The 13161-nt window shown below is 46.8% G+C and overlaps 1 protein-coding gene across 1 annotated transcript; it reads left to right on the forward strand.

The window, feature by feature from the left end:
* The first annotated feature begins 56 nt into the window (after positions 1 to 56).
* On the forward strand, positions 57 to 9381 carry LOC144135287 (uncharacterized). Its single transcript, XM_077668000.1, has 7 exons — positions 57 to 289; positions 1442 to 1523; positions 2074 to 2155; positions 3369 to 3472; positions 5875 to 5968; positions 6028 to 6103; positions 9092 to 9381. Exons 3-7 carry the CDS (start codon positions 2128 to 2130, stop codon positions 9102 to 9104), a joined length of 315 nt encoding a protein of 104 aa, XP_077524126.1. The 5' UTR covers positions 57 to 289; positions 1442 to 1523; positions 2074 to 2127; the 3' UTR covers positions 9105 to 9381.
* Positions 9382 to 13161: the final 3780 nt, after the last annotated feature.

The raw sequence follows: 13161 nt of genomic DNA on the forward strand, positions 1-13161 counted from the left end.
CCAAGCTCGCGCGCTGTATTGTCTACGAAGCAGAAGAAGAAGAGGAGAACCGGACGAGGTGAAGCTTTAATGTCCGTAGAACCCGTTTTGTTCCGAGACTTTGCACACCGTAGGTAACATTTGCTTCGTGTCCCTTTCCCAATTTGCTCCCAAACATCCTTCCAATCTCCTACAATCAGGGCTCTCATCGGAGGCGTCTTCCAATAGGATTCTTAGTTCACCGGAGTCCTCACCTTCGGCCTGGTGCCATCGATCTTCGAACTCCCCGCTTCACCAAACTGCAGCACAGGTGATCAGAACGCCTCCATCTACCTTCGGTGTTTCGGGTTAATTCATGCTTGCGCTCAGGGATCGCGGAGTGTCAGGTAATTCCTGTACGAGGCCTAATTTCTGACGGCATCTCAAGCGGATAATCTTGACTGCGATAAACGTTCCCGCACGTCACCGCCACTTCAAGCACAGATGCTGCCTTTCTGTACTCTACCGTTATCAAAGGGAATAGCGGTCTATGTTTAAAAAGCGTTCACTCAGTGCAACTTCGTATGTTACGCATCGCAGTGGTGGCACTGTTGTGATGAACGCGTCGTGTCCGTCCCTGCCTAGGCGCAAGAAACTAAAAACTCCCTTACCTTGTTTAACAGATGTAATCGTCATAAATGCATGTAAAATATTCCAACGACGTAACTGCATGCTGTGCGAGGCACAAAACACGATTTCCTCAACCTCCAACGTAGAGCTCAAACGGTCTCGTATGAACATAACTAGTAGTAGTCATTTATGAAAAGATCTATCCTAATCGAAAGATACTGCTCGCAGAGGCTTGTAGCTCAGTGTTAGTGTCATTTGGTTCAGCATTGGCTTTACAAGGCCTGTTATTTATCAGTAGCTTAGGGCTTGTTGCAACTACACCAATTCTCAATTTCTGCTCTGAATTCACAACGCACAAGAGGACCTGCTCAGGTCGTTAGCATGCCGCCCTTACAAAGGAGATAACGCACACTTTCCTAGTCAACCGCATCGTTCACATCCGGGTATTAACCGGCTCAGAATGACATTAATAGCATATTACATCATGAATGCGGGGTATATAGTGCCAGCGCCGCCTGTTCTTTCAGCACGCCCGCATCAATTCAAGACGCTACTCTAAAGCACCGTGATGCAGGAGGGAAAGTTCAGCCGGTTGGCACTGTCCCACTTTGGATTATACCCTCTCTGTGGGTGTCCGCCTTTCTTGTGCTTAGTGGGTTCTTCAAAATGTGTTGCCCATTGCAGTGATACGGTCAGAACATTCCGCAATCCCTGTTTGCGTAACTGTAGCGAATATTCCTTACCAAAATCATGCACATCTGCAGTAATAACATAGTACGTGCTCGATGTTTTAACTGCAATACTTTCGAGCACGGCTTTGTATGACACTGCTCTTGGGCTTGTCACCGAGCAGCGGGAGCCAAGAGTGAGCGACTTGTCCTCGGACATCAATGTCGCCAGAGCCCGTCGCTGTCCCTCCAACGAACTGATTATGGGTGAGTTAACTGTGAACGCTGATTATAGGTTGGATGTCATTTATTCTTTCGAAAAATTTACTTTTTTTGTATTCCAAGGTATAACCCCTGCATGAAAGAAATTAAGTAGCACACACTCAGTGCAGGTTACCTTCACAAAATAATGAAGGTGCAGGTGAAACACCGACCACTGAAGACGAGTGCTTGCCGTTTCGCCTGCCGTACGCAAGCCTTCCGTGGTCATCAGTTTTCACAGTAAAGGCGGAACAGTCGGTAATACATATAATTTTTAACTCACACTTTCATAATGCACTTAATAACTATTATACAGTTTGTCCAAGATTTGAGGAGGGCATCATCGGCCGACCGAGCGAGGGCAAGTTTAGAAAGAAGGTAGGATTTGAGATTGCTAAAGTGTTCAGCAAAATAAATAGCGAATCTTTCAGCATACATCTGGTAGGAAACGCTAGTAGCTTGGTAGAAAACACGTGTTTCGGATCTGCCGAACACGGCTCCGCTCGCAGATTTGTCCCTCGAAATTTTTATTTTCTGTTTCATTCTTCTTTCCCAGTGTTGGAATCATACGAAGAGTGATGTACGTACATGGTTAAAACTTCTGTGCAGCATGCGGAATAACCAGCACATACTTAAAGGTAGGATCTCATAACCTCTTGAACGTTAAATAACCGTTAATTGTCACCTTCCTGAATCGGAAACTGGTTAGGCTTCTAGCCATGGTTGTGAATGTGTCAACGCCATTTCATTATACGTCTAGAGCACATTCCGGCTACAACTTGTTCTAGCACTCTGTCGTACCCAGGCTCAAGCTGTGCTGCTGAACTTAAAGCAATATTTGTGATAAACACGCACTCGCTTGTATCATGCTCGGAACCCTCACTCTCTTCTTTCGCTATTTCAGCCTCAGAAATGGTGTATTTTCCTTATCCACGAGTGATTGCTAGCTCTAGAGCAATGAGAGTGGACGACCTTTTATTTTGGTCACTACGCTCTTTCAGAATAAGCTACCTCTGAGACACTGCCTAACGACCCATGGTGTTACGGGACACCAGAGCGGCTTACAGTGCAGTTTCTGGGGCGATAATTGATGAAGTTATATGATTGATGTAAGTGAGGCAATATGGAGGATATGTATACGCCCACCAGATAGAACGTCAAAACCCACACAAACGTCGTCGGCAGGCAAGGTGGCGCGGGCATCAGTTGGTATCGAAAATATGCCCCGTGTAGTTATGTGGTTATTGACTGCGCGGGCAACACTCGGGGTGCAATGGTCAAGCGTCGGTACAGAGAGCTGTGTTGGCTCCTCTTCCCCGCCTGAATAAGTGCCGACGTGCACAGGACCCGACAACACAAATTAAGTTGTCACACAAGTGGACGTCACCTACCTGAACGACGACAATATGCGTGGGAACGTTAGAGTTTCACCCATGTAAGCGTGGCATTGTGGTCTTTACACATCTAGGCACAGGAGCGGGTTCTTGAGACTCTTACAACGCACTCCAAAGAAAAACACGGGCGGAACAAGGACATTAGCGCGGAATTGGAGTCACTTCAGCGCTTCCACTACAAACTCAATTTAGTGAAAAACGTGGCACAAGAAACGACCCCAATTCGAAGATTGCGCCAATTGAAAATATGCACACAAAGCAGGGAGGGACAGGCAGACAGGGACAGGCAGGGGCGCAGATTGTAATGGCTAGTTCTGGCAAATTTCTATAGAAAGGCTAGTGCACCGTAGCGCAGTGCATGCCCGTGGATTTTTCTCTAAGCACCGCTGACCACTGCCGTCTTCGAAGCCACTGCGCGCCAGTAATTTCCGATAAAATTTGGGTACGAATCCCGCAGGGTGGACGATGACAGGGGGACGATGGCGGCCATCGTCTTCTGCATGCTGCTCCTGGGCAGTACGGGACTCGTTACCTACGTGTTGTCTGGGTCGATCAGAAACGGTGAGAATGAGTCCGAAAAATTTGGAACAAAGTTTAAATGAGCGACCAAATTTGTGCATGACGTTAAAGGAGCGGTCGACATGTGCATACAGGGATGGATTGGGAATGTTCTCATTAAAGAGGTAGGCACTGTAATGTTGACAATTGTACTGAACTAAAACCACATTTCTTGGAATTTCCTCATCTTCTGTGCAGCTCATTTCACAAGCGAAAGCTAACTAGCGTTAATATCAGCAGTTCTGTATACAACCATCCCAGTAATGAGTGCCAAGCCGCACAGGGTGGCGCCCATTGTGACTTCTTTGACAGAGAGTCTCCGTAAATGATTACCAATCGGAAAAATTATTTCACGGCTTCGGTTTAGCTTTTTTCTTATCCTCTACTCCTCGTCAGCCTAACTAATAATGTTAATTGTTAACTTTTTGTGCACCACCGCTGTTTTTGGAATGTGCAATCACAATTACAGCTTTTGCGGGTAGCTCTGCAAATTTATTTTTACCGTCTGCTGTGAAAAGTGCATAGGGTACGGTTTACCGTTTATTTTTAGCGAACACTGTGAAAAACTTACACGTCATGCTGAACACTTTATTCTAGGCGGCTTTTAAGACGTCTCGCTTGAGCACTTAGGTCTGATGTGTCCCGGTCTCAAGTACAGGAAGTTGAAGGAGCAGTACCTGTCCGCCGCGGCATGACTCGGCGTGTTTCCGGCCTTCGCTTGGTGGATAGATGAGAGGCGCTGCGCTTGTTACCGCACATTTAGGCTTCAGAAGGCGGGCACCTGGATGATCTTGCGTGGCTTTGGATTCGCAATAGGTCTTGGCACCTCAGATTACCTTACGCGTCAGCGTATAACAAAGGAGGCGATTGGGCTCACGACATTCTCACAGACTTGCCAAAATTTGGACCTTTTTACTGATCACAGTCCGCATTCATCATTCGTACCACTTAAATATATAGAGGCTATTTCAGTCCCCAATATTTGTAAGATCTACTCTAAACTAAATTAGTCTGTAAACACACGGTATATGACTGCGGTTCCAACTTGTGAACCTCATGGTTCGTGAATCAAACGTTCACATATTTCGGGTATAAGTAAGTGAATGATCAGAGTTATCTACTGTTGTCTTGTCTTCTTAATGGGAACTAACTGCACTTCGAGAGGTTAACATAACGCAATAAGCCTAATGTGGTTCAAAGCAGAAAAAATTGGATACACTTGTACCTAACGCTCCAAAGACGTGCATTAAGAAGACATTGCGCAAAGTTACTGAAAGAAACGCAAGCTTCTTTCCTTTCGTTATGGAAGTGAACAGCTTCATTGGCGTGGTTCTTGATTCGATAGGCTGACAAGCAAGCGTGAACGCCTAAACTAACAGCAGCATTGTAGTGAACTTATGAGCGTTGGTGGAGGTACACATAGACGTTCGAGTTAATATTTCAGCTCTTATTCCTGGCCAGGTTATATTCTGTGCCTCTTTCAGCACTGCGTTCTTCCTGTTTTGCAATCAGAACAATCTTCCCTGCAGATCAAAATTTTTAACAAACAGTAGTTAAATGAAAGGTATATTCATATACATATTAAAAATCAACGGCACATGCGTGAGATTGACTAAATCTGTAATCTTTAAAGAAATAATTGTTGCAAACGAAGAAATCCACAAAGATAATGCGTAAGTATGCAGTTAAATCGGAAACGTTTACTGCACATTGAACTAATTTCCTTATTTACAAACCGGAGCTTGCAGCCATAAAGCGATTGCCGCGATACATTTGCCTATGTAGGCAAAGTCGCAGCGAAAGCGAGAAGGATAAAAGAACATGGTCGCCAATCAGTGAAAAATAACGTTTTTCTATCTTGCGGCGACGTGTGGTTATGGGTCACACTGTTACGCGCTGTTACGCAGATGATGACGTCATTGACATCAGTGACGTGGATAGCGACGGCATGAACGCGGACGAGAGCATCCCCAGTGTTCCGTCGCGCGTCGATTCCAGAAGTCCACATACAATGAGATCCCAAAGTATTACCGTCTTAATCGCAGGGTTTACGGTTTGCCTCATCCTAAACTAAACAGGGCTCAGGCACTTAGATTACGCTTACTACAGACTGTTACTTATCCTTGCCCACGGAGGTTGAGCATGTTTTATCCTGAGACGTATACGGAGCCTTATTGCCAGTATTGTGGTGATTTATCCACGCTCGAACACATGTTCTGGTATTGCGCAAGAATTGAAGACTCGGCGATCAAGGACGCCTCCAAGTGGGAGGCTGCACTTCGCAGCCCGGAACTGGATGAACAATTCTGGGCTGTCCAGCAGGCCCACGACGTGGCCGTAAGGCTTGGTCTTCCGGTCCCGACGTGGGAGCGGCCCGCTTAGTGGCTACTTATCACTACTTGCAGGACCCAGTAAGGTTCTCCATCCATCCATCCATCCAGAAGTTCTCATACCACCATGACCATTGCTCCGTCTACGCTCCAGTCTCCGACATTGCCGGTAGGCATAGCCACTCCTGCCTACCTACTCCTACAGTCATATCCCCTACTCTCCCACAGGTCCCTCCTTCAGGCTCAGGAGGAGACATTCCAGTGCTGCCAGTGATACAACAGATGTTTCTTCCTCAGCCATCCGGTGAGTGAACGTGTCAATTTGCGCGCCTGACCATCATAATGAATTGCGAGTGTTCCGCGAGTGGAACTGTAGCGCGGACGCTGAGTAGACAGCTGCGCAAACATGGATGAAAGCCCAAAGGGTACTAGACCAGGTGCAGCCATTACCCGTGCTGCTTGCATCGCCAAGCATAAAAAAAATCACAGGATGGTAACGAATGTGTAACGTGAGATTCAGCGATAGCTGTTTAGGCGTTTAGCTTAGGTGTAAGGTGACCACGTGCTTAGTCACGTGAAAACTGGTGTAGTGGTCACGTGATGCACCCTGCACTGGCAGGCAGCTGTTCCAAACAGAGCCACCCGTAGGCCTATGCGACCCAGGTTGACCGGCGCAACCGATGGATGGTAGCGCATCCACCTGTTGCGCCAATGACGCCAACGACGACGGCGGACGACAACGCGGAAGCCAAGGACGGGCGCCTAACAGCTATCGCTGTAAAAACCTATTAGCGCCGCAGAGTTAAGGAGCTCGTGTCCCAGAAAAGCAGGTGTCGGCGTTGTTGGCGTTGTCAGCGTAGTAACACCAGAACCTCCAAATAAAAAACCGGCAGTGGCTTAGCTTGGCTATGCCGGGGTAAACGTAGCGAAAGCTAATGCATAGCTTAGTTGGAAGCCGACGGCGCGGCGCATGGCTTCTCTGACGTCCCGCCAGATGTCGAGGAGGTGGTGCCGTGGCCGATAACGTGGTTCGTTAGGTGACCAGTCACGTGGTTGGTCACGTGGTGCGGTGCGATAAAGATGGGACTGCGAGCACCGCGAAACTCACGTGCTCGTGGCCAATGTAGCTGTCGCTACAAAAAAAAATATGGATATACGGGGATTCGAACCGAAGTCTTTCAAATCGCGAGGTGAGCACGCACCGAACACTCTACAAAGGCTCGTTCGTTCGCCCTGTATCTTGCATCGTGGACCTAGAAAATTCTTTCTCGTCTTTGACTTCGTGAAGAGTATTTGTGTACTCAAGCGTACATAAGTAATACCCTGGCAGCGCTGCAACACGCTGTCGCGATCCACTTTTGATGGCGAACCTTAAGCTTCCTGCAATTTGTCACAGCTTTTGAAATGCGAGCAATCTGTAGCCGAGGCATATATAAGCAAGCGCTAGAAACTAGTGCAAGCGGCGCCATTACGCGAAATCAGTCTGCGTCACTCTTTGGTAAGGCTCCAGAGCAGTGCGCACCGGGCCAGGAAAACGAAAATTTGAGAGCAGCCTATAGTTTCCAGGAGTCCTGATCGTATCACCATTGCTTGCAGGTTTATTTGGCTCTACTTCCGCACAATCGTTGTCTCTTATAGCTTGGAGCAACAAACGAGGTGCCGACTTTTAGACTGTTATTATTTACTATATATACTATGCTATATATGCTAATATTACAATACTGTAGTCGATGGTCTGAAACTAACTCTGAAAAAAATGCATAATTTCTTCCCCAGAGTCATTAGAAAAAACTAAAATTTCAGGAGTGCAGCGGCTATATACAGCATTTACAAATTTAAGAATACATTTAGATGGAAGTTTGATCAATCAAACGGGGAAAAAACGTACAAGTCACCACAATACCGAGAGACTGACATATGTTTATATTTCTATCATCTTCACCTTTTTGCGTTGCCAAAGTTTTTGTTGAGGGGTCTGGGAAGACATAGTTGGGAAGTTGCACTTTGCGCAAAGAACCACTGGGCAGATTCACTGCTCATAGCTTTTCTGCGTTAGAATATCGTGTTATTTTCCTGCATAAAGAACCGGGGTGTGCTCACGAAAGGAAGAAATATTGAAACGAGAGACGGTTTCTGAATGGTTTAAACAGCCAAGAACACCCTATTACCTATGGGTGCAACAAACAAGATTTATGTAGGATTTGCCCCTGTTTTGCAAAGTTGTTACTGTGTACAACACATTTAGGTACGTCAACTTTCCAGTGGCTTTGTGAGTGCTATAAGTATCAATTCACATAGGAACAAGAAAGCTGTGAGCGAAATCAATAGCGAAAGTATTACATACTGAAGAAAAAAGAAAATTTGCAGTGGCTCAGCTAGGCTGTGCCAAGATATACGTAGCGAGAGCTAACGCATAGCTTGGTTGGAAGCCGACGGCGCGTCGCGCGGCTTCTCCTCTGACATCGCGCCAGACGGGGAGGAGAAAGCGCCGTGGCTGGTCATGTGGTTCGTCACACGGTTGGTCACGTGACCAGACACATGGTTGGTCACGTGGTGCGGTGCGAGCACGATGGGACTGCTAGCATCTCGAAGCTGCGAGTTCGTGACCAATGTAGCTTTCGCTACACAATTACAGCATTGCACTTAAGTGGGCTTAAGACGAGAAATGCACCCGAAATCCTTACCCTTTTGCTCTCTTTCACCCTCCCTTTTTCAATTCCCACGTACGTTACGGGACTCCAACCCTCAACCTTCACGAGACTCCAACCCACGTACTTTACGGGTCCGGAACCCACGACTTTGCTTTCGCTACCACCATTACCATCATCACAACTAGCATCATCATTTCTATCAACAACTATCACTATCGCTGTGATCATCACTATCACCTTCGCTGTCTGCAACTATCACTATCGCTATAAGAATTGATGAACGACGACCCCAGCGACATCACAGGGGAGCAACTTCAGACGATGGTTTGCGGACACTGCCGTTGTCAAAATGGCCGTCTAATGCCTTCGCAATCATAAAGGCATAGTCAATGAATACGTCTATGCATGACGTCACATCATACAAGTTAAATTTAAATGTTCCAATATTCTGTCATTCTACCAAAAGCTTTGACTTTGGTTGTCTCAATATTATCACTTTGTACGCGTTTCATTTCACGCTGACCGTAAACGTTATATTTTGTCCGTTGCCAATGTCCGACTAAATGTGTGCGTGCATGAAGCAGCGAGGCGAATGGCAGACTTCTTATTGATATGCTTGCCTATCGCCATTTTCCACGCAGCTTTTGGACTTAGCGTCTCGGCTGATCAGCTTCCACAACCGATTGTCGCCTCTGATGTGCGGTGTCCTCCCGGCCGTCGACGTCAGCAAATTCCTCTCAACGATTGAGATGTCGTAACAACTCCAAGGCATTTCAACGACCCGGCAGGCTCTGCTCCATGTATGGCATCAGAAAAGCTCTCCAAGTGTGCTGGGTGCGCGATACGCAACGATGCAGCCCATTCAAACTGATGACGATGGGTAGCTGCACCTACAAAGAACTGCTTAGAATATACCGCCAGTTTTACATGTTTATCCACGGGCTTTCTTATGACTGTTATTGGCACTTCGTGAAAAATGTACAAATGCATTTCACGTTTATGTGGTGTTTCGCGCCTTTTGTGCAAGATAGATAAGGACCTCACTGAAGATCTGCACTCCCTTTTCTGAGATCCCTGTCAGGATTCAGGCAGAGATGATCGGAGCAAAGACCATTGTTGCAGCAATTGTGCGTTATTTCTTGCTGACATGTGTGATGTTTTTAATCCTATGGTACAAAGTGCGTCCCTTTGCTGTTTTGGATACCGCTCGCGGACTTCGTGGGTTTGCTTGAGTGTGCACTTCACGGCTGCCTTTCTTGAAGAAGCCGATACCGCCCATCCCACAAAAGCACTCAGGCTCTGGTGGGTATATTGTTACGGTGCCGGAAAAAATATAAATATGTGGTATATTGTCACCCAGTTTGCTTCCACTGCGAGTATAGGGCTTCTCTTGATATCAGCTTTCCAAACCCAAGTCCAGAACAAGATCTTTCCTGTAACTCTATGTCACCCTTGGCCATGTTTACCTTCTCTCTTTATCGACAGTTTACATGCTAGCTTTTTACCATGGTAACACGGTTGCCCCTTTGGTGTCCCGACTTAAAATTTATAAATCGTCCACACAATGCGGCCACAAGTTCCAATAGCTCCCTGCTACCAGTCAGTTAACTTGAATGGTAAAACAGATGTCATGCGTCATGTAAGACTCAAAGTTATACTAACGCTGAGCTAATACACGACAAACAAAAATGACTACAACATTCCAGTAATAGCATAAAAATCTGTACCACTTTAAAAGGTAACCGATAGGCTAAACACCAGCATAAAGTATGGACTTCTCACCCCTAGCTTTTGCTGCAAGTGGCAATGCAACCGCGTTACCACCTCTGCTCGAAAGAGACAGGAATGTTCATTACAATAATTTTTGTTTTTGAAGGCAGTGTGAGATTACCTGCCAATGCCGACCAGTAGAAGGTTGCTGCTGGGCGCCAAAGGTGCCAAAGCTTCATGGAACACTCACCGTACTCTGCGAAAAGACTGTATACCCTGGCCGCAACTTGATTTTCAAATTGCAAATTTCGGGCTTACCAGACCTCTAGCGCGATCAAAAGGCACACCGAGAGAAAAGAAAGCAGTAGGAAAGATCGAAGAGAAATGGCCGTAAATAAACAAAAAAGAAAGGGAGAGACGCTTAGGCAACACCGCCGTTACTGAGGAAGACAGCAGGAGGAAGGAATTGCTTCTTGCGCCCTCAGTATCAAGCAGTGTGAAAGAATGCTTGTCGGACCAAGGCTGACCCTACCTTCCGCAATACGCCAATAGTCATGCCAGCAGTAAAAGACCGCGTGAGCGAAATGAGGGGATTGGATAGCGAAGGCGTCGGAGAAAACGATGTTCAAAATTAACCTACACAGAGAGGAAGTTTGGGGCATGAGGGTGGGAACAGAGGCGATAGAGGTATAAAACTGAAGAGGTAATAAGGGCACTGGTACGACATAGTACTCCAACTTCTGACTTCGCCCCTGTTCCTTTGACAGCTTTTTAAGCGACAAATGTGGCTGCTGAACATCTTAAGAGTGCTAAGTAAAAGGCAACGCGCACCCTGAGGAAGATCATAGAATATTCGTGAGCAGGTGATTGATGAAGCGGCTATGAAAATAGTTAAAAATGCATTAGGTCTGCATAATTTAAGCGGTCAATTTTGCTCTAAATTCCGCTGAACGCTTTGCTATGAAGAAAGTCAAGAGAAAGTATTATTAAACACTGGGTAGAACGTCTTAGGCTTTCAAAGAAACACACCCCTAATCATTCCGCCACAGGAGCAACGAAAAGAGCGGATTTTAATTGGTCTGTCGCTCTCTGTCGAATATCCTCGCATTTTTCAGCATTCGCAGAATAGAAGATCGCGCGCCGGGTATTCTCTAGCGCGGCCTGCATGTCCAGCGGCAAAAGCCAATGGCCTCCTGGAATGAGTGCCTACACAACTAATCACGATTTATACTTTGCATTAAATGTCTTTCTCACTCACTCAGCGACCAAATAATACCACTAAATATTTTATTCTTTCCGCTAAACGCGCTTCTCGTCAGAAATTTCTTTTTTGTCTCTATTTCTCGGCTCTTCTACTTTTTTTCTGAATGTACTCATCCCGTATCGAGACAATCGCAGCCGGAGCTCACAGGCACGCATCGCCGTTCACGATTGATCGACCGGAGTTCTCTATGATCATCCTTTGTGAGTCTTGTGGCGAAATTGTGTCCATACATCACTCTTTCTTCTTTTGCCAGCGGTTCGCTTTTCTCCGTAGGATTTACTTGGAGGCCCCCCTCCTGTTCCATTAAAGTCTCTCCTCCTCCCCCTCACTGGACCAGGGCTTCCACTATCTATTCAGATTCTACTCTCCTTCGGGACAAGCCCGAAGAGACATGGGCTGCAACCTGTGCGGCGAGTATATTCACGACCATGTAATTACATCAGGTAGGTTCCTGTGCTAGAAAGAATTTCACCGCTTTTTCTTTTCCGTTTCATTGTTAAATTTTTTTTGTACAAACAATAATTTAAACAAAAAATTATAAAATGCTCCACTCCTTGTCCATGAGTGCGTTTGTATCCGCAATGCACCCGGGCCAATTCCCCGCTTTCGGTATGTGCCTCAAGTCTGAGCTCTAGGACATCATCATCATCATCACAAGTGAGAAGAAAATGAGATGTGTACGAGGCAAGGCGATCATGCCCAACCAGCCCTTTTGGTTCCCTGACTGTTGCTCAGCCTAAGGCATATATGCGGAGTGCGTCCCATAGCATAGTCTATAGCGTCACCTTCCTTGCTCTCACGCACCCGCCCTACACTCCATCTTCTTTCAGGAGGATTCTTAGGTCTCGACCGATCGGTCTTCTGACGGCGCCACGGCACTTCGCCAAGCTGCCACTCAGGTGAGCGGAGCGCCGGTTTCCGCCTTCTGCATTTCAGGCTACTAACGCACTTTCAGCGATGGCAGGATGAAAGAGCCACGCGCCATTGCTTCGTTCTCGCAGCTCTGCAGACGTACTCTGTCAAAACTGCATCATATATTCGAATTTAATTTCGCAGGAGAGCGTAGATGCGTTGGCTCTGCACTTTACAGGCACCGATGAGGATTCCGGCCCAGGTTAAATGGCGCGTCATGGCCGCTGAAATTGCCATGATGCGCATTTCGTTGTCGCCTAATCAAGGAGGCATCGACACAGCACCATTACCGCGGTGCGCGTGTTCGGTCCGCTTCTACAGACCAAATGCGACTAAAACGCCCTCGCCTCGCTTGCTTAAATAATGGTGTAGCCATGTTAAATTCTCCGCCTGATTAAACCGAAAAGACTTTGTTGCGCCAGAAACGATCTCCGCAACCGCCACCGTGGTGTTGAAGCGTTCTGCTGGGAAGTCAGCAATCAAGTGGGTTAGGAGAGTGCTTGCCTAAACACAAAGTAACAGCGCGGTGGTGTTCGTAGATGGCTCTGGGCTCAAAACGTCATCTGTGTCATTTCCTAAATGTATGTATCTTGTCAGCAGTCCGTGTGTCATCGAAGCTACACAACATTCAATTTGTGCGCGTAATGCTTGCGCACGAGCTTTGCGGCGCCGATCATGTAACATGCAGCCGTAACTTTTTTAACCGGCTGCATCGGCACAAGCAGGCGTCCTAGTGTGCACAAAAAGGTTTTAGTAGCATGCTACCGCACGGTCCTTACCATGACAGCACCCCCTAATCTTTCAAGATGAGCGCATTTTCTCAAG

This window comes from Amblyomma americanum, chromosome 5, assembly GCF_052857255.1.
Source record: "Amblyomma americanum isolate KBUSLIRL-KWMA chromosome 5, ASM5285725v1, whole genome shotgun sequence".
NCBI lineage: Eukaryota > Metazoa > Arthropoda > Arachnida > Ixodida > Ixodidae > Amblyomma > Amblyomma americanum.

Bases quoted from the DNA above. Each gene is read 5' to 3' on its own strand.
- LOC144135287 (XM_077668000.1), top strand. From the start codon at position 2,128: ATGCGGAATAACCAGCACATACTTAAAG. The intron at 3,473-5,874 runs GTGAGAATGAGT...CACTACTTGCAG, and splicing joins GTCTGGGTCGATCAGAAACG to GACCCAGTAAGGTTCTCCAT. The intron at 5,969-6,027 runs GTAGGCATAGCC...ACTCTCCCACAG, and splicing joins TCCAGTCTCCGACATTGCCG to GTCCCTCCTTCAGGCTCAGG.